The sequence below is a fragment of the Myotis nattereri genome, assembly GCF_964212035.1.
Source record: "Myotis nattereri genome assembly, chromosome: 2".
Lineage (NCBI taxonomy): Eukaryota > Metazoa > Chordata > Mammalia > Chiroptera > Vespertilionidae > Myotis > Myotis nattereri.
This window is the reverse complement of record NC_138076.1, coordinates 61,487,738-61,510,299: the sequence shown is the minus strand read 5'-3', so window position 1 is coordinate 61,510,299 and position 22,562 is coordinate 61,487,738. Positions and strand designations below refer to the sequence as shown.

At 40.0% G+C, this 22,562-nt stretch overlaps 1 protein-coding gene across 2 annotated transcripts in view; it reads right to left on the bottom strand.

Annotated features, from left to right (window-relative positions):
- KLF12 (KLF transcription factor 12) overlaps positions 1–22,562 on the bottom strand; it is a 442,181-nt gene that overhangs the window by 275,741 nt on the left and 143,878 nt on the right. For both annotated transcript variants that reach the window (XM_081084191.1, XM_081084192.1), the window contains exon 3: positions 14,751–14,814. In XM_081084191.1, the coding sequence (XP_080940317.1) occupies positions 14,751–14,783 (33 nt within the window). In that variant the 5' untranslated portion in view covers positions 14,784–14,814. The remainder of the gene's footprint in view (positions 1–14,750; positions 14,815–22,562) is intronic.

The following is a 22,562-nucleotide window of genomic DNA, read 5'->3' as shown; positions in this document are numbered from 1 at the left end:
ATTCTATTTCTGGGTATATATGCCATGGAAACTCTTCTACTTGTGTACCAGGACACATTTAAGTGACTGTTGATAAAAGCATGGTTTAAAATTACAAAAAGGTGGAATGAATAGACATGTCTATTGCTGGAGAATGGATAAATTACAGTATGACCATATATTAGAATTCTATTTAACTATGGAAATAGTCTTACCTATATGCAGCAATGTGGATGAATATCAAAGACAAAAGTTTTGAATAAAATAGCCAATCACGCACACACAAGAAAACATACATAGTATGGCATGTCTTATATGATGTCCCCAAACAAGCAAAGTAAATAATATATAGCTCAGGAACATGTACTTACACATGATGAAAGCATTATAAAAAGCAAGGAAATAATAACATTCATGTCTGGATCTAAAAGGGGTCTTGTAAATTATTAGAAAAATTCTCTTTCTTAAGTTGGGTTTCTCTTTGTTATTAGATAATTTATACATTCATTACATGTATTTTCTTCTAGCTATCAAATATTTAATAAATTCAAGAAAGCATCTACCCTACTTTTTCAATTAGAAAATGTTCTTTTAATATATTAAATAAGAATTTTCAAAATTACTGATTTTGTAAAAAAAAAAATGATAGTTGGCTAGGATTTGGTTTACTAGGACTATAGAGTCATCACACAACACAAGCAATTACTGGTATTTTAACACAAGAATCAAACCGTAATTTGCAATACCAAAGCATAAGGAAAAGAGGGCAGAGGGAAATTCTTAAATTATTCAATTTACTAAAGTACATTTGTTTTGTTTTTTAAAGCCTTGTTGCTAGATGCCTCAAAATAAGATAGTTGGGCTCTCATAAATGTGTAGACTAATAATTAAAAATGCACCTAGTATAGGAAAGCACTTGCTTCTTATTTGTTATTATATTTAACCATAGTCTAAGCAATAATTTCAGAGCACTTGTGCCATGTCATCAGCATAGGATAACTGTTTAGGAAAATCCTTCCCTTGCCATTGGCCACATAATTAATTCCTGTAAACGGACCTTTTCCCAAGACTATGACTGCTACTTAGTGAAAAAGTCAACCTTAACAAAAGAAATCTTCAGTGTTTCAGGTTTTTGTCATCCATTTGTCAGTTTTCCTGGAGCTTCTCTTTCTTTCTCTTCCATCACACATGATCATGCTCTTTAACAGGTGTTTTTTTGTTTTGTTTTGTTTCGTTTTTTCAAATAAGAATAAAATAACAGAGAGATCTATTCTCATTTTCTTTTCTTTTCATCCATATTCCATCCATCCATTTATTGAAACATTCATTAAAAAGGTATTAGGTACCTCTTGCTTTAAATTCAGAAATAGGCAGAAGTTAAACTTTCTTGCTTAAATTGGATCTTAAAATCTGTGAATTGCAAGTAACTATATTCCCCTTGCATTTTTCTTTCTCTCGAACCTCCCCCTCTATAATATACTGTGTGACCTTGAACAAGCAGCTTCATTGTCATTGATCTTTTTCTTCCACTTATATTATCCAGCTGAGTGAGATAATTCTTATGGGACCATCCAACTCCGAATTCCTACATTTCTAAGATAAATGTTTGAAATTTTCAGCATCGCTTGATAAGAATATCCAGAAAGAAGCTGCTCTTGATGCCAACAATAGCATCATCTGTTTTGAAGCCCAGACTTTGCATCCTGGACTCCTGAACAAAATTAAGCCAAAGAAAATAATGACAGTTAGCTAAGCCCCCTGCTCCCTCTTAGTTTCCCCTCTCATCCTGACAACACATTTCAATGTGGAGAAAGCAACTGTTGTTACCAGTGGTTTCTGCTGGGTTTTAGCAGTGTCTCAGTTTTACACTTAGAGGCAAAGTAATATTGAGATTCCATTTCTCATTCAAAAGCATTAGAGGCTGAGGAGTTCTGAGCCAGTAGGAAGTTAGGGATGGGACAATGGGAAAGGAATGTGAAGGGGGGGTGCAGCTGAAGGCCAGTTCCTCAGCCACACCCTGTCCCATGAAAATTGCAAGAACAAAGGGCCCAGATCCCAGGCTGAACACACAGGGCAGAGAAAATGAGCCAGAACCCTGAAGTTTAAAATGGATGGATGGTGCTAGAGTCAGATTTTTCGAACCAACCAATGGGAAGTTAGCAGGGCACATTATTAACCTTTACCAATGGTTCTCAATCTTCCTAATGCCATGACCCTTTAATACAGTTCCTCATGTTGTGGTGACCCCCAACCATAAAATTATTTTCATTGCTACTTCGTAATTGTAATTTTGCTACTGTTAGGAATCGTAATGTAAATATCTGATATGCAGGATGCATTTTCATTGTTACAAATTGAACATAATTAAAGCATAGTGATTAATCACAAAAACAATATATAATTACTAGGGGCCCGGTGCACGAAATTCGTGCACTGGGGGGGGGGGGGGGAGATGGTCCCTCAGCCCAGCCTGCCCCCTCTCACATACTGGGAGACCTCAGGGGATGTTCTACTGACAGCTTAGGCCCACTCCCTGCTCCCCTTGGGGAACAGACCTAAGCCGCAGTCTGACCTCCCTTTGTGGGAGGCCACCAGACTGATCAGGGGAAGGCACCAGCCCCATCACCCCGCTGCTGCAGCCACTGCCAGTCACCGTAGCCACCAAGGTGTTTTCATCAACACGGACTCCAGTCCCTTCACCATGAAAAAATGACAACTTACTTTAGGCATTTTCAAGATGTGTCTTTCATAGGATATGACATTTCTTTATTATTTTTTTTATCCTCACCTGAGAATATGTTCCCATTGATTTTTAGAGAATGTGGAGGAGAAAGGGAAAGACAGAAACATCAAAGTGAAAGGAACACTTTGATTGGTTGCCTCTTGCATGAGCGCTGCCTTGGGCCCGAGCCAGGGAAGAGCCTGCAACCTAGATACATGCCCTTGGTCAGAACTGAACCCAGACCCTGTGTAGGCAGGCCGAGGCTCTATCCACTGAGCCAAACTGGCTAGGGCAGGATATGATATTTCTTAGCCCCTCCAGCAGCAGACATTCATTTTTTTTCTCCAGGAGTGAGGTGGAAAAACCCTACATCATCTTCTTGGATTCTTATTACCTAAGTTACCAGTGGCATACAGGGAGCTTAGCCAATGAGTGGTCAGAAAAGGTGTTTCCTCTGTGGTTCACACCAATCCCCGGCTCGGCCCTTGCCCAGGCCTCAGGCCTTAGGCCAGGCCTGAGGCCTGGGCAGGGGAACTGCAGCCCGCTCCAATCGCAGGCTCTGCCCCTGCCCAGGCCTCAGGACTCTCACCGGGCATTAGGCCTGGCAGGGGATCCCCAACCTGCTCTGATGGCCTGCTCCACCTCTGCCCAGGCATCAGGCCTCTGGCTGGGGCATTAGGCCTGGGCAGGGGACTCCCAGCCCTGTGCAATCGCCGGCTCCACCCCTACCCAGGCCTCAGGCCTCTGGCCGGGCAATAGGTCTGGGCAGGGGATCCCCAGCCCACTCAGATGGCCCGCTCTGCCCCTGCCCAGGCCTCAGGCCCGTGGCCGGGGCGTTAGGCCTGGGCAGGGGACTCCCAGCCCTGTGCAATTGCCGGTTCCACCCCTGCCCAGGCCTCAGGCTTCTGGCCGGGGTATTCGCTGGCTCCACTTCCCTGGGTGGCATCTGGCACTGCCCGCCCCACCTGCAGTATGCAATTTTAACGGCCATCTTTGTTGGATTAATTTGCATACTCTTCTGATTGCCTGGTGGGTGTAGTGAAGGTACAGTCAATTAGCATCTTCATCTTTTATTAGTGTAGATATATGTGTTTTCCAATGGTCTTAGGCAACCCCTGTGAAAGGGTCATTCGACCCCCAAAGGGGTCACAACCCACAGGTTGAGAACCGCTGCCTTAGACAAAGGAACTGCCCCTGCAATATGCTTGGGCCCCCTCCCTGCAGCAGGGAGCTTTTCTGTAATAAACCTTTACTTTCGCTCATCTCAGTCGGTGAACTCATTCTTTGAGTAACCATATTCCCCTCACATCTTTCTTTCTCCCATAAATTCTTACATTACAACAACATATATTGTTTCTGGCAGAACAAAAAGTAAGCATCTCTTATATAACAGAAGAGAACCAGGAAAGAGGAGCCAGTTCTCACCCTTAGTTGTAACACAGAAATCCCTAAGCTCTTTGGGCTGAGGAACTGCCAAAATACAGGACAGGTCCAGTTCAGAAGACCTGATATTTTAATTTTCTCCAAACTCTACAGAGAGAGTTAAGAGGTAAATTGGGCTGAAATAATTATCCAATTAGACAAGTAAGCATGTAAGTTGCATTTAAGTCCTAGTATGGAACTAGAAATTATAAATGTCTATCATGCAATTGCTTTAAAAATAAATTTTGCTCTATCTGTAATCACTCAGTTTCTCCTCTTCCCACTAGATATTTCCACAAGTACCAACTCCATATTAATTTCACTACTGGCACATTTTACTCTAACTGGCACTTTTAGAAATGATGTACAAATAAGTGTCAGAAAATGGAGAATAGATATATGCAGTTCTGCAACTAACTACTGTGCAGCCTTAGGCAAGTCCCTTAGTATTTCAGAGACTGATAAAGGTTGTCATAGATGGACACAGAATTCTGGCCCAGCAGTCAGACTCCCACTTACCTCCCACATTCCCTCCTTTTTTAAATGAGCATAAGGTGCATGAGAGGAGTTTACAAGAATAAATATGACAAATTCTTCAGATAACATTTTCTGTCCACCTTATCTATAGTCGGGCAACAAGAAACCCCATGAGAAGTCCTCAACACTTGAAGAAAAATTGAGTCGACAAAGGTAATAACCAAGTAAAGTGTCTTAATTCATGTGATCCTGGTGTTTAAGAAATGTGGATTACATTTGCAATTCAGTTTAAAAGTAATTGAGTAATTATATAAAAATTTTAATTAAAGCTCAGAAATATCTAGCATGCATTTACCCATAAACTAGAAAATCTCTCTCCTTCTCCCCCATACACAGAGAAAGTATAAATGTATAAATACAAACTGATATAGTCTACCAGTAACTAATTTCTTTTTTTTTTTTTTAGCAATCTAATTGTCCTTATTCTCATTTTGATTACAGCTCTACTTCTGAATTTATTCTAAATCACAAACTAAAATCATATCTTCTCTAGGGTTATTAATGGAATTCTGGAAATTTAAGCCAGGTTGTTTTCAAAAGCTTTTTTTTTTCCTCCTGGAATCTAGTAAGAGGCTAGTGCCCTCTCTGGGTACCTTCTCTTACCTCCCCAAGTGCTCCCTTTATCTCTGTTCCAGGATGTCCCATTGTACAGGATTTCCTAGTCCTGTACCAAGGCTCATCACAGCCCTCCAGGACACCTCACCAGATACCAGAGTTGACATGTGAGATAAGCCACTTTCCCAGCCCTGCTGCAGAGAAGCTGCTGTGGTTGCACCTCTCTTGGTGTAGCAGGCTTCCCCTTTGGAAGTGCCTCCAGGGTTGCCCTTTGCCCTCTAACCACCCACTCTCTCCTTCCCTCCTGTATTAGTGCCTCCTGGTTCATGCACCCAGTCTGAGTTACTTCCTGCCTCCTTATTAGCTGTCCTCCTGATACTATCCTCCGGTCAACCTCACCCCTAACCTTCTGCTGTACCCGATTTATTCATTCAGACTCTGAATAGAAGCTCTTTATTACCTTCTCACTCATGATGTTGCTCCAAACTGTACTACCTGGATAAGACCTTAATGCCAAGACGACTCACACATTCCACATGCACAAAGTAAGAACCCGCCCTTGTTCTCATGCTGTTTGTCTTGCCTGTGCTCTCAGTGGTAGCTTCCTGAGGCCACATCGTCCTGGCCTGAACTTAATCGGTCTATATGCCATTCTGATACACAATCAAAATCCAGGAACAGAGTGGTCTCAGCCACTACTGACACCAATCACAGAGCCAAGGACCACCGGAGGCCGCGGATGATCCTGCAGTTTCTTAAGAGATGAGCAGAGCTCAGAAACGGTGAATCCTGGCAGCTGGTTTTCCAGAACTGTGCACCTTCCCTGTGCGGGCCCTGGTTTCCCCGGCAAGGCTGGACCCCAGGGGCTGAGCTTCAGGCCTGCTATAGGACTAGCAGGGTTAAGGAAGGAAAGCAGGACTCCAAAAAGGTACATGATCTATGACGTTCAGGTGGAGGAAAGGGTAGGGTGAGAGACCTGTGTGTGGAAAGGGAGAGAACCGGCAGTGTGGGCCTCAGTGGTGGATATGAATGGCCACAACTTAACTGAGCTTGACCTGCATTTCCCAGGACTGTCTTCCCCACGTAGTTCCATAGCTCCAGGCTTGTAAGAGACATTTCGGTAAGATGCAGAAGGCAGAAGTGCAGCAGCAGTCACATTTACTTCACACTCAGGTCAATGCAGGGCTCCAGATGCAAGCATAGCTTGCACAAGTTGTCACTGATGTGGCTCACCTTGCTGGTGCTGGTGCTGGTGCCGGTGCCGGTGCCGGTGCCGGTGCCGGTGCTGGTGCTGGAGCAGGGACAGGTTGGCCCACAGCTCCTGCAGCTCCCACAGGATCTCTCCAGCTGTGACTGGCAGGCCATGATGTGCTTGGCTCACTGAAGGGCAGCAGCTTCTCCTGTACTTCCCAGCACCCTGAGGTTGGAGGCTTGGAGGCAGTGACAATCTGTGTGGCATCCAGCTCATCCTCATAGTTTCTGGTTTGCCCTTGCTCTCCCAGACTTCCTCCTCATCCTTTCTTCCTGGTTGCCTGACCTACAACGTCAGGCCTAGCACCAACTATACAGACGAAATTGCTTAAAAACTAGTTCCAGCAGTTAAATGAGACCAAATTCTGATAATAAATCCCATAGTCTATCCAGTGGTCGGTAAACTGCGGCTCACAAGCCACATGCAGTTCTTTGGCCCCTAGAGTGTGGCTCTTCCACAAAATACCGACTTCTGCGCATGGGCCACGAAGTTTCAATCACACTGTACATGTGCTCCCGTAGCTTCAGGCCCAGAAAATTGGGAAAAAAACAGATGAAGCTATGCCATGGCTGGAATCAGCACCAAACGCACTGATCAATTACCTCTACCCTAGCACTGATCCATCAGTAGAGGCCATGTCCCTGACCAGACCCTAACTCCCTTAGTCACCATGCTTAATAATTTCCCCCCTATATAATCCATCCCCTGGAAGCCACTGGGGAACCAGGTCTTTGAGCATCAGCTCACCTGTCTTGGGTCGTGGGCCACTTCCTAAAATAAACCTTTACTTTCTTTGCTGCAAACTCCTATTTGTGTCTTATTTGGCTTTGATGCTCGCAGGCAAACGGACCCCTTTGGTCTGGCAACATGATCTGACTGATACAGAATTTAGAACCAAAATTAGTTCCAGGAAAACAAAGCATATTGAATATTAATAATCAATTGACTCTTAAGTTGGAATAGTTGTGAATCTTACTTCCATTAGGCTGTAAAGTATACTGAAGGTCTAAATTATGTATAAGAAAAAGAATTGGACTCATTGTTGAGTCAATAATTATTCATGATTTTATTAAACAAAGATTACTTTAGAGAATAGTAAGACATTAATTCTCAGCTAACATAGCTTGAAAGAGGGGAAGGAGGTTACTATTTTTTTTCTAATGTGCAGATGTTGACACATAAAATGAAACAGATAGATATTATACTTTAATAAATGTTACTTTTAATAATCAATTACTGTGTTGCTCTAATATGTAATGTTCTCATTAAATCAAATTGTTAACTAAAAAGGTTGCATTTAAAGGATGTTGATATCATTTTTATGATCACTCAATTTTTTAAAAAATATATTTTATTGATTTTTTACAGAGAGGAAGGGAGAAGGATAGAGAGCCAAAAACATCAATGAGAGAGAATATCAATCAGCCGCCTCCTGCACACCTCCTACTGGGGATGTGCCCGCAACCCAAGTACATGCCCTTGACCGGAATCGAACCTGGGACCTTTCAGTCCGCAGGCCGGCGCTCTATCCACTGAGCCAAACCGGTCAGGGCAGATCACTCTATTTTATATATATGTTATATAAACTACTTTGATAATGTATTCTAAATATGATGCTCTAAAGCTTAGCTGATGAACCACTATAACCAAGTGGCCAGAGAATGAAAATGTGTGGGAAGGAAGAGAGTGAGATCTCAAGAGCACACGAGCAAGGGGGAGACAGAGAGACAAAGGAATAGGGGGGAGAACAGGAGGGGAAAGACAGGAAGGAAGAGCAAAAATCATTTGGACCCATAAATGAGCCTCAAAGATTCTAGCTGAAATATTTAATGATACCACCATATATCACATTTACCCTTAACTTCAAGAGGAAATTTGCAGGGCACTTTTGTGCCCAAAGAAAAAAATATATAATTTTCTATTTACTAAGAAATTTTTTAAACAAAAGATTGTAACTTTTCTTAATTGCTCCCATTTCTTCCAGTCAATGTGATACTGTCATACAGGGTCCAGGTCAAATGACACTACATAAGTGAATCAGCCCATGGCTCCCACCAGCTCTCTAAGTTTTTATTAACCATATTACGGCATGAATTACATCAAGTTGTAGTAAGTTATTTGCCTGTCCCTGAGTTGACATGTTGAAGATAGGGTTCAACATACTTTGTCTTTGTAGCCCAATGTGGAATAAATAATAAATGCTAAATAGGAGTGCTAGATTTATTTACAACACAGGATAGATGTGATGGTTGATTTTATGTGTCAACCTGACTAAGCCACAGGTTACCCACAATAAACATTATTTCTGGGTATCTCTGTGAGGGTGTTTCAGGATGAAGTTAGTATTTGACTCAGTGGGCTCATAAAGCAGACTGTCCCCGCCCCCCCAAAAAGAAAAAATGAGTGGGCATCTAATCTGTTAAGGGCCTAAATAGAACAAAAAGTAGACAAAGAGAGAGAATCAGTCTCTTTTTGCCTGCTGAAGCCAGGATGACATCATCCTTCTCCTGTCCTTAAACTTTGATTTATGCAATTGGCTCCTCTGGTCCTCTGGCCTTTGGGACTACACCACTATAGATGGTGGGACTTCTCAGTCTCAATAATCAAATGAGCCAATTCCTAATAACAAATCATATATATCATGTAAATATATATATATATATATATATAATGTATTATAATATATAATATATAATATATAATATATAATATATAATATATAATATAATATATAATAAGTTATATATAATAATATATATTGTTTATTTATATATAATTTCATGATATGTGTGTGTGTGTGTATTTCTATTAGTTCTGTTTCTCTGAAGAAGCCTGACTAAAACAATAGAATTTGTCACTATACTGTAAGTGAACCGAATAATGTGTGTACCAACTACCACAGCATATCCAATGTCTTCAAGGACTTATTTCCTCCAAGAGAAAACCAGATGTATCAATCTTTATAAACAAAGAGTAACAATTTTGAAAAAATATGGGGTATCCCAAAAATGTATACGCACTTTGATCATAAAGCCAGTGTTTATTAACATACAGTTCATTTTCAAAATTTAAAAGAATCTACGAAAATGAATAATTTTTTTTTAATTTTTGTTGTCAATGCCTGTTTTTTTTGTCAATGCCTGTTTTCAAACTGATGACCATTCTGGTCCTGGCAAAGCAATGAAATGGCAAACATCACAAATCATTTCGTTCGGTATTTGTGTGCCCTCAATTCGTTGACTACTGCCGGGTTTTACACTATAAACATTATCTTTTGTGTATCCCATTAAAAAAAAGTCTAGCCAGGCAGGTGTTGCTCATGGTTGAGCATCTACCTATGAACTGGGAGGTCATAGTTCCATGCCCAGTCAGGGCACATGCCCGGATTGGGGGGCATGAGGGCATTCTCTCTCATCAGTGATGTTTCTATCTCTCTCTCCCCACCCCTTTCCTCTCTCTGAAATCAATAAAAACATATTTTTTAGGAAAGTCTAGTGGCACTTTACAATAAATTTTCTTTGTTCCAAGCTTCACTCATTATTTCACATCAGTTAAATCTGAAAAGGAGTGAAATTAAGTGAGTTATCAGCTGTTAAAGTGTGTGTGTGTGTGTGTGTATGTGTGTGTATGTGTATATATACAAATATAGGCACACCCTATATATATATACAAATACTGGCCTGAGCAGCAAATTCTCCTAAAACTAAACTAACTACATTCAAAATACAATTAAAATGGCTTAAAATAATAAAAATGGCCATTTTAATGAGCGCTTAGTAACAGCCAGGCAATAGGCAAATTCTGTAGCATTATCTTTTTCATTTAATCTTCACAACAACTTTATGGAGTAGGCATTATTATTAGGGGTCTGCTAGAAATGGCAGAGAGATGGAGACAGGAACCTTTGTCTCAGCGGCTGTGCCATAAATGGAAACCGAGGGAAACTCTGGAAGTGACACTTTTATCTAGAAAGTATTTTAAATAAGCACAAATCAAAGATTTGGACTCATCTAGCTCATACCCAAACTGTTTGTGCCCCTGCCCACAGTACCACCTGCAATGTTAGAATCTACTGGCCCCGTTTACACATGGGTAACAATCAGAGAGAGGCCACGAGGGAACTGTGCAAAAAGCAGAAAATATCAAAAGCAAGAGAGAAATGTAAGCAAAAGCCAGTGAAGAACAAACATCCCTGAAAAAATCACCCAAAGAAACAGATGAAGAATTGAGACAAATAGCACTTCGTAGACTCAAAAATGAATTAAAAACAAAGGGGTCTTTCTTAAAAAAAAAAAAAAGTTCAAGGAAGAAGTACAAGGGTTCAAATGATATAATAGAAGATAACTAAAACATGTGAAAAAAATATGCTGACAGAGCTATAAATACTACAGAGATAAAAAGCCACTTAAGCAAGTACAAAATAATAAATAATTTGACTGAGAACATAGTAAGAAAAAAATGTTTAATGGAAAAGCACAGTAAGAAAAATAAAAAGTTAAAGGGGAAGATTACAGATATGGAAAATCAAGGAGAAACATTATACATATTTTCAGGGTTACTAAAGTAGAAAGCAAAACAAATAGAAAATATTTTTTCATTATAATGTTAAAATCTGAAGACATAAAAACAGACTCTACTTCTCAGACGTCAGTGGCAGAAGCCAAGAAAAACCAATATAGATGATAAAAACCAGACAAAAATCGATATATTTACTTAACTCTTAGTTTACTAAAAATAGTCCATGGATATCTGCCCAAAAAGCAACACAAGAACACATGAATGATCAGCCTTCACAGGAACACAGATGCCAGATGACAGTAAGGCCTTGTTTTCATATTTCTGGGAAAAATAAGAATGAAGATGAAATAGCTCTCATAATTATGACTAATAATCAGAAATAATGAATAATAACCTCAATTTTGAAAAGGTAGTAAAACAGGAAGAGGGAAAGGTAGTTAGAAAGAAATACCATCAACTTCCCATCTTTCTTAGCAAAAAGTCAAAAGATGTTGAAAGTTAAATTCCGTCTAAGCAGAATTGCCAGAACTCAAAAAGTAGTTTTCTTCTCCCTTAACTCTTAAGTAACAGCATCACTTTGATGATAGGACATCAGCTAGAAATTAATAAATGGTTCATTTTAAATTCAGTTTCTATTTCTTCCATTATATTGGAAGCAAAGTGAAAAAAATAACTCTTCTTTGGAAATTTTTGTAAAACTGCCTCTATTTACTTGCATGTATTCACACAGAGATGTTGTAAATATTGTTCACCCACTGTTGATAGGCGTGAGGCGGGGAGACAATAGGGTTTTGCCTGCTTTAATGTTTGTAAAATGAGCAATGCATCATCTTTTCAAATAAGGAAGCCATTATTCTACTTCAATAATTGCATAATCTTTCTCAACTCCCTGTATATCATTTTGTTCTAATTTCCCAGATCAGAGAAATGAGGGACCCAAAGGGGAAGGGACTTGACAGAAGAGTGACCTAACCGAGGACGATATCATAATAAATATGTGATGTGCCTACTGAATGTCATTATCCAATCTACTGATTTGGCTTGTAAGAGGAAGAACTTGTAATATAATTATATGTGCCTGGAACTAGGATGAACTGCTTCACACTGTAGGAAATTCCAAAGAGTACTCAACCTAATGCTAAAGCAGCCAACTCCTGTAGAAGGCCCCCACACACCAAGCACGTGTCAGTCAGTGAACTCTGAGGGTGCTTCCATTTCTGAAAATGCTTGACTTTCAGATGTAAAGTCATACAAAAACGTCGTGAATCTCTGTCACAGGCTATAAAAATAATAGCATCAATACCACACACAGCTTTAGAATTCTACAATCTTAAATTGTTTCCACAAATATGTCATATTTTCTTTCACCCCCATAACAACTCTAGAAATAGGTAGGACAGGTGTTATGCAATCTACCTTGCAATTTGGAAGGTAAAATTCAGAAAGAAGTCACTGGTCCAAGATCATACAGAGAGAATTGCAGAGCCATGGCTTGACTGTTTTTGATTCCATGCTTACAGCCTAGGCAGCTACTCTATATAAACGTTTGCCAACAACAAATGTTTCATTTCCGCCAACAGGGCTTTCTGAGCAACTATACCGACTCAGTTCTAAATGGAAAGAAGGCTGAGTGGCTGCTATTACAATCTTTCTATCCTGTGTGAAGAACTGGAACTTCATGGAGAAGACATGTAAAGTAACCACATTCTATGCATCCATCACGGCATCATTATAAAACAAACTCTTTTATTTTTTTATTTTGTAAGGAACTACAGCTTTCTCAGAAAGGTTTGCTATTGTCCTCCTCTTAGATTCTAAACACAGGAAGTAGAAGTCACCCATTGCTAGGCCGCATAGTTTAAGCAGCTGTTCATCAGAGGTACCTGAGAGCAGAAGTTTTCATGTGAGCTCTGATAAGCTGGACAAATTCATGTGTATGTGCATGTTTTGGACACCTGCTCTAAGCCAGCTGCTGAGAAGCACCTGGTTAAGCATACTGCAGCGGCTGGAAAGCAAGTGGAGTAAAGCCAGGGTGTGGAGCCAGGTCCACAAACGAGTCACCTCACTCACAACGACAGCAGCTGCTGAAATGCATTTAAGAGCATGGAGACAGGACTTCATGCAAATATTTGAGAGCAAAAATAATGGATATCTGGAAGCTTTTTAGAATTTATTTGATGTTTTTTAACAGGGACAACTTCAAGTGCAATGAAACTGAGTAAAAGAAAAAATTAGAAATTGAATACAAGAAATAACTTAATTATGTGTGTGTGTGTGTGCGTGTGTGTGTGTGTGTTTTATATTTTTTTTAAGGAAAGGATAGATGAAGACTGCTCCTGGAAGTAAGACTTTCATAGCCACAAAAGAAATTTTACAAATGCTATTTAGACTGTTAATTTTAAAACCCAAGCACAAAGACACAGTATGTGTCTCTTCTGTGACTCTTTGCAAGATTTTATCACCACTGGCAAACAGGAGAAAATGTACAAAATAATTTTACAAGCCATATTCAAATTCCTTTTCAATTATGCAGACAGTGGCAATGTTGCTTCCACTGCTGAGATTTTTTTAAAACTTCATCTTAATAACGACCTCGCCAATATATTCGAAATATTTAGAAAAGATAAATGTTCAAATTCTGCAATTTTCCCCAAGAATCAGACTTTGTTAAAACTAACAGCATCAGATTCAAGCCAGCTTAAAACAAGAATCAAATGCATTCTGTTCTAAGGCAGCTATAACTGAAAATATGGATGGATCAAGAATATGAAAAACAGCAATAGAAAAAATAATTCATTGGGAAAACATATTCAGTGAAGTCCTCACTGCTCCTTCCTCTATAAAGACTTATGAACTCATGAATTATAGCTATGAGGCACAATCATTTAGAATGAACCACATATAGTATATTATAGTCAATCATGATAATATTTTCAAAGTCCATCCTCAGGGAAAGTAGTCACACAATGATTCTCTCTGCCATCACCTTCAGTTATCATAAAATTAGTTACAGAACAATGACACTGTCAAAATGCATAAACTTACAAAGCTAACACTAACCCATTCAAACAAAAATTTAATAACAATTGAACATAAACATAAAGTAATATTATATCAACATCATACATAAGTTAAGGGAAACATACATTTTACATGATAATGAGTGAAGAAGGTTTTCATATGTACATAGGGATGAGCCAGGAAATTGTAAATTTACTACATTTGCCCTATTGTGTTAAGGAGCATGTGACATTGTTTCATTACTTGGAAATGAAATTATCAATGGTGTGAGACATCGAGTTAGCTGGACCCCAGCTCATCAGAGCCAACTGTTAAATTTTAAGGACACTTGCAGGCTGAAATCACACACCATACGGTGTTGGTATTGGAATTTTGCTTGTAGGAACTGAAATATATATATATTAAACAAAATCTGGCTACTCTTTTTTGTCTTTGCCCCCATGATCAGTTTTATCACCTGGTTTACCATTTCCTACTCTCCATCTAAAAGTTAATTCTTAAAACACCAACTTAAGTTCTGAAAACTGAAGACAGGTAGACTTGTACAAAAACAGTTTGCCTCCTCATACATTTACTTATACTTAAGGCATTAAAAAAAAATTACACTCTACAGATAGATGCGCATGTCTCAGTATTGAACACTGTCTCATATTCAGACAAGGAAGTGCTCTAATGAAAACATCTGCCCAAAAGTCATGTTCAAAATAGGATTTTCACTGCAATTGTACAGTTTGAGCAACCAACCTTTATTGTTTTCCTCTTCATATGGATACTCATTCATCCATTTGTTTCTAGAGTCACATTGATCCTGCAAGAAAAGCACACAAAAACAAACAATGAGGAAAAGTTCCACATGTTGATAAAATACTTCCATTGGAGGAAAACAAAGAAAACCTAATTCCGCAATCCTTTAAGTTCTTTATTAGTGAAGTGACATAAACATAATAGCTGAGGAATATGTTTTCTTTCGTTGCTTGTTTTTTGCTTGCTCTTTAGCACCCAGGTAAAGGGCAAAATGGAGAAATGAGGGAAGAGAGGCAGAAATACCAGCTATGACACTGAGAAAGATCCTGGACACAAGATAATGAAAATGTGGAGAAAGATCAGGGAGGGAAGAATGAAAAAGAACGGGATGCGACAGAGAGAGAAGCCTGAGAAGCAACTGGTAGAAAGCGGTTTAAAAGTAAATCTAATATATGAAAGAGAATTCACAAATACTCCAACTGGAGCACTTGGCTCCATTATTCTTAGCAACTAAGAGATTTTTTAATCATGCTGGTTTTCAGGGGAAATGTTTATGTGTTTTGTTTTCCTCTTTACAGATGATAAAAATGTGCAGAATAATTAATATGATACATGATACATTTTTTATGGCTCCATGTTGACCAATACCCAAGCAACTTTTAAAAACTGATCTAAGTTAATAAATGTCACCACTTACAAATTAAGAAAATATAAAGTAAATATTTATATGGTCAAAAGCTTCCAAATCCCCAGGACCATTTGGATCTTCCCAAATATACTTAAATATTGTTGGATTGAAGAGTTCTGATTAAAATGGACCATTTGCCCCATTTGGATATATCGTGAAAATACTATTTGTCTTTTTCCTCAACATTATGTAACTTGCTTCAGAATTTCCATTTCATGAGACAAATTTTCTTTGGCATTCACTTAAGCCAGCTTATTAGATGCAGTTGACTTTTTTCCCCCCATTTAGAACTATATTCAAGAAGGGACACGCCTAGAGTCCTTAGACATTCTGTGCCAATGTCCGTACTGCAGCACTGGGCCAGGTTTCCTTTGCATGTATTTCCATACATTTGAACAAAAAGAAAGAGTTCACTCACTCATAAGGCCCTACCCTAAAGGAAAGGTACTAGAATTCACATGGGTGTAGCCGGTAAAGGGAACTGGCTTTAATTTTATCCCAGTTTTAAATAAATACATATATATATATATATATACACACACACACACACACACACACACACACACACATACACATACACACACACATATATATATGGATATATATACACATACACATATATTCCTGTCTCTGTCTGTCTCTCTCTCTTATATATGTCTCTTATGTCTCAAAAACATACATCCCAATGGATACTAGAGCTTTTACTACTACTAGAAACATTACTAAAAAAAAAATCAATCCTATATAATAAAAGGCTAATATGCAAATTGTCCCTTCAACCGGGAGTTAGACCAGGAGTTTGACTGGGAGTTTGACCAGGGGATGGGGCCAGCTGGCTAACCACCCATGGCCCCTCTCCCTGGCCAGTTGCAGCCCCTCCCCCTGGCCGGCCCCCTTACCCCAATAGGGGGACAGGGCTGGCCCACCAACCGCCCATGGCTCCTCCCCTGATCACCCCACCTCCCCACCCCGACTACTGGCAAGGCTGGCCTGCCAACCTCCCGTGTCCCCTCCTCCCGGCCAACCTGGCCCGAATGGTTCCAATTGGGGAGGGCCAGCCAGGCCCCATCCATGCACGAATTCATGCACCAGGCCTCTAGCATAATATAAATATAATATTTTAATACCAAGTGGCAGACTAGAAATATTCTCTTGAAATTTAGAGTATAATTCTTCTGTTTTACATTATGAAGCCATAAAATGGAATCCCTTGAAAGAATTGAAAAGTCATTTAAACCACCATGTTCTTATCAAACACATATTGTCCTTCCTAGTCTTCAAAATATATCTAATTCAATCAGTTCCAACTTCTTAACAGAATATACCGGTACTTCAAAACTGGCTTCAATCTTACATTCTGTCTCCTTATATCTCAAAATGTGGTTGTGTAAATTTTTTTCCACATTTTAAAACACCATGAGCATTTTCACGAGCCAATTTATTAATGCTTAATCAAAAATTTATAATACCCCATTGTAGGGATACATAATACTCCATTGTCTAATAGGTTATGATCTGTTGCTATTACTAACAACAACTAAACACCCTTCTATGTAAATCTTGTGTACACCGGAGCCTCTGTTAGCCTGGATGACCCCTTTGTGCAACTAGAAAGGATGCCCTCTCTAGAAAGACCCTAATCAGAAAGCGGGACTGGGGATTGGAGCCCAGCGTGAGTTTCCACTACCACTCACCCCCAGCCAGTGAGCCTTCACTTAGCGGCTCTCGTCTGCACCATTATTTCCTTAGAACATAATTATATTATTACTGGATCAAAATAAGATGAATTTTTTTTAGGCTGTCAAAAAATATCACCAAATTGCTTTTTAAACAGACTATACCTATTTATATTCCCACCAGGAAAAGAAACACATGCTATTAACACAGTGCCGTTCCCACGTTTATTTCCCAATACACAGCACAGGGCCTAACAAAATTTAAGAGATCGATAAATACTTGTCGAAAGAGTGAAGCTAATAATGAGAAATGAAAGAAAAATAAAATAAAGAAAACTCCCCTTTATATCAATTGTGGATATCTTACCCAAGTAACTATAGACTTAATTATATAATCCCCCCCCCTTTTTTTTTACAATTAATCTGCACACTGAAATAAACATGACATTATTTGGATTACACATAATACAATATCACACATTTTTCACAGCATTTGGGGGTTTACAAAGTAACCTAATGATAGCATTTGTTTTGAAACCAGTTCTCTGAGTTGAACACATGAACTATTTTAAGATCCATGTGACAGTGATGATCAGAGGTTAATTTTATATTCAAGGTAACAAGTTACATGATGCCAGGGTCCTTATAAACCCCCTTATCCCAAATCTTAATGCACGACTCTTTGTGGGTTAACTTAAATGTACACCTCTGTGCGTTTTAAACCTGCAGAGAGGCTGGTACAATGCTCACTATGGTTTTCCATTTATTTCCAGCATCTCTGAGAGCACTCAAGATCATCTCTGCCTCTGCTCCCATCCTGCACCTACACTTTAAGTAGCTCCAATGACAGTAAATGAGACACAGTTCAGAGTTGAAAAGACCTGCCCTAGCCTCACTCCCATCATCCACTGGCTGTGTAATCTTAAGCAACTCATTCAACCTCTCAGAGGACCAATTTCCTTCTCTACAGCAGCAGCCCTGGCCAACGCGGCTCAGAAAATAGAGCGTCTGCCCACACACCAAAGGGTCACAGGTTCGATTCCAGGGCAAGGACACGTACCTGGGTTGCAGGTTCTATCCTTGACCCCCGTCAGGGTGTGTGCAGGGAGTAACCAATTGATGTCTCTCTCTCTTACATTGATGTCTCTCTCTCTCCCCCTCTATCTCTCTAAAAATCAATGAGAAAAATATCCTGGGGTGAGGATTAACAACAACAACAACAAAATAATACCTGTTTTATCTACCCCACCTACCCTAATTGAAGTAATTCTATACAAGTCTGTGCTGCCATACATGACAATCATCACTCTTCAATCAACAGCCCAGGGTTTAAATAGGAAAAAGAATTCCCTGAATTAAGACCACAAGACAGACAGATGAATCTCTAATGTTATTCATGCTAAGTAAGGGGCCTTTGTGTTGTTCCCCAAATGCACATCAAAAGCAGGCCATGATATATAATAAAACAATGGCACATTTCCAATAAGTTAATATCTCATCAATCTCCTAATTAAGAGATTCCTTAGCTCTGCCAAATGGGCTTGTGAAATTATCCAGTAAATCTTCCCAAAGCACAGAAGTTTTAAAGGTCACTGTCCTCATCAAAAACTCATCGCAAATGGTTTTGGTCCTGCCTTTCCTGGATTCAAAAATAATTCTCCATTGTCAGGTGAAGAAAAGCAAAGGGTTGGTCACTTATTTCTATATGAAAAACATGACAAACAAGAAAAAATAAATTCTTACATGTTGAAAGAATTTCAGGTGTACTTTTAAGCAAAATTATCACTGCCTAGAACCAACTACTCATGTTTTAGTGGTAAGTCTGGAGAAATTCTTGTTACACCTGTTTCTCTTTAATAGCTACAAGCAATAGAGAATGATTTTCTAAATTCTTCACTTTCTGTTGTTGTTTTTCCTTTAAAATTGCCACACATGGTCAGCCAGCTTCCTTTAGAATTTAAAGAGTTCCCCGGACAACAGAAATGACCTTGGCCAGGATGAAAGTGGATGCTCCCCAGTTTAATGAATAAGGAGTTACTTTGGAATAATTATCTCAGAGTACAAGCACTATATTACCCTGTAGTAAAAGGGCGCTGGCTCTTCATCACATCCTAAATGATCTACTCTCAATCTTTAAAGGTTAGTGTTTAATACATTCTAAATACTCCAGGACCCATAAGTTCACTAGTTGCTAGTTCCTCTGAGAATCGCTTTATGCATCTTCAAGAGAAGGAGAAGCACAATGTAAGGTGTTTATAGACACCTGACTAGTCAGGGTATTCCACGCTCTGCACAAAGGTAATTTAGTTGCTCTGTTTCAAGTAAATTGAATTCTGGTGCTGATGCAGCAACTCCATTCGCAATTCTGTCTTCTAGAGTCAGCTTTACAAATCACTGCTTCATTAGCTGTGATCTTGTGTTTTCAAACACTGATTTTTAAAAAGTCAAATAATAAGGTTGTATATACACATTCATTTCAGTGACTATAATTTTTAAAGCCGATTAGGGAACTCAACAGGCACCTAAGTCTGAGATATTATATAACAGATCCATGTTGGCCTTACTCTCTATCATGGTCTCTGATATTTAAGTTCCTTTTTTTATGCAAAGTTAAGTCTGTTTATCTGTCATGGTGAGTTATCTTGGGAACTAAAGGTAGTTGAAGGTTAATCTAAATATTTCTGGAGATAAATGTAAACCTAAGTACCACATTTTCATACCTGTTTTCACTTCAATGAAATGGCACAAAGCACTAAGCTTGTTGCTAGGTGACAGGTGACACTACTACACCACTTCTGAACTTGTACAGCATGAGACATCTATCTTACTGCTGAGGAGACACACAGATTTCCATGGCACACACATCATCTTCTATAGAGAAGCAAAAGAGTGTTCAAATATTTTGTGGTATAGGCCATCGTAGACAGCAAATCATGTTAAGAATATCTGATTTTAGATATGCCTCTCACAATAAACAGAAAATAATACTTCTTTATTTTCTGTTTTGGAGTACAGAAAATGATATTCTAAGTAACATCTACATATAAAATACACATAATTTTATGATTCACAATTACAGGTTAAAGAATAATAATTCTTAAGAATGTTCAAACTTTGCCGAAACTGGTTTGGCTCAGTGGATAGAGCGTCGGCTTGCGGACTGAAAGGTCCCAGGTTCAATTCCGGTCAAGGGCATGTACCTAGGTTGCGGGCACATCCCCAGTGGGAGATGTGCAGGAGGCAGCTGATCGATGTTCCTCTCTCATCGATGTTTCTAACTCTCTATCTCTCTCCCTTCCTCTCTGTATAAAATCAATAAAATATATTTTAAAAAAAAAAGAATGTTCAAACTTTTAATAGACATCACCTTATTTACAGTAGGTAGTGTGCAGAGAGAAAGCATCTATACTAATAAAAGAATAATATGCTCATTAGACTGGGAGACCTTCCAGAGTACTTCCGGATGTCCTTCCGAACAAAGCCAGGGGTTTGGCTGGCCTGCAAACTGCCCCCAAACAGCCCGAGCCCCTTGCCCAAACCAGCCACGCCCCCCAGCAGGAACCCCCACCCCATGGGGGTGTGACCAGCCTGCAAACAGCCATCAGCCCCTTGCCCAGGTGCACCCCGCCCCCAGTGGGGATCTTCACCCCTGATGGAGGCATGGCCAGCCTGCAAACGGCCCTCAGCCCCTCACCCAGGCTGGCCACGCCCCACAGTGGGGACCCTCACCCTGATGGGGGCATGGCCAGCCTGCAAATGGCCCTCAGCCCCTCACTTAGGCTGGCCCCGCCCCCAGCAGAGACCTCCCCCCACACCCTAATGGGGGCATGGCCGGCCTGTGAACTGCCCCAGCCCTTCACCCAGGCTGGCACCTCCCCCAGTTTAGACCCCCACCCCAATGGGGGCATGTCTGGCCTGGAAACCGCCCCAAGCCCCTCACCCAGGCTGTCCCCACACCCCAAGGGGAGCCCCACCCTGATCTGGGACTCCCTTCAGGGCAGACCAGCTGGCCCCCACCCATGCACCAGCCCTCTATCTATACTAATAAAAGGATAATATGCTAATTAGACCAGACATTTTTCCAGACAAAGCCATGGTGGCAGGGCCAAGGCAGAGGCAGTTAGGGGTGATCAGGCTGGCAGAGGAGAACAGTTAGGGGGATCAGGCTGGCAGGGTAGGGCAGTTAGGGGGATCAGGCTGGCAGGCAGGCAAGCGGTTAGAAGCCAGAAGTCCCAGATTGCGAGAGGGATGTCCCCCGAGGGGTCCCGGATTAGAGAGGGTGCAGGCCAGGCTGAGGGACATCCCCCCTCCCGTGCACAAATTTCATAATATTCCAGTCTATAATAATAAAAGGGTAATATGCTAATTAGACTAGACATCCTTCCAGATGATGCCAGGGTCAAAGGGAATCCTGGGTCCTGGGTGCCAGAGGGAAGCCAGTGCCGGCAGCTGGGGAAGAAAGGCTTACTCTTGCATGAATTTCATGCTTTGGGCCTCTAGTTATTTTTATAATAAGTAATCCAATTTCCATTAGATTTATTGACAAAAGACCACTATAGTAGAGATCTGATAGATTAAAAAAAAACACAAACCATAAAAAAATTCAATGCCAATTACCTGGACATATTTAGTAATGAAATACCAACTTAGTAGTATTACCTCTTTTCCTTGAGATAAAAACCCAGGTACACAGTTTCATACCCCTCCTTTGATTTATCAGACAATCCGGATGACAAGAAAATGTCAAGAACACTTTTATACCAGAACTTCAAGATCCCCCATGAATTAATGACATGCTCCTCTCCACAAGAGAAGGCTCTGTGCTGTCATGGAAAAGATCTAGGCATGCCCTGGGCAGTGTTGCTCAATGATTACAGTGTTGACCCAAGTACCAAGGGGTTGTGGGTTTGATTCCCGGTCAAGGGCACGTATCTGAGTTGCAAGTTTGATTCCTGGCCCTGGTTGGGGCATGTGTGGGAGGCAATCAATTGATGTCTTTCTCACAGCTTTCTCTCTTTCTCTCTCTCTCCCCTCCCTTCCACTCTAAATAAATAAATAAATAAATAAACAAACAAACAAACAAACAGAATCAAACAAAAACATATCCTCCGGTGGTAAGAGTTAATAAAAAACAAACAAAAAATCCAGCATGATCACCAGGCAGAATGAACATTAGCTTTAACAGTTAAGGGTAATGTGATTTGGGCAAGTTGTTTAATTTTTACATGCCCCTTTTCCTCTTTCTTAAAACAATATAATAAAAAAACTGGAGGGCGGGGCCAAGGAATATTGAAAAGCAGAATGTATATGATGTATCAAAAGCAGAATGTATACGATGTACATACCAGACTACCTGGCACTTATTATGTGTTCAACAAATGTCAGTCCCATTCCCACTCCCTACATTTATATCATTTATAAAATTACACACACACACACACACACACA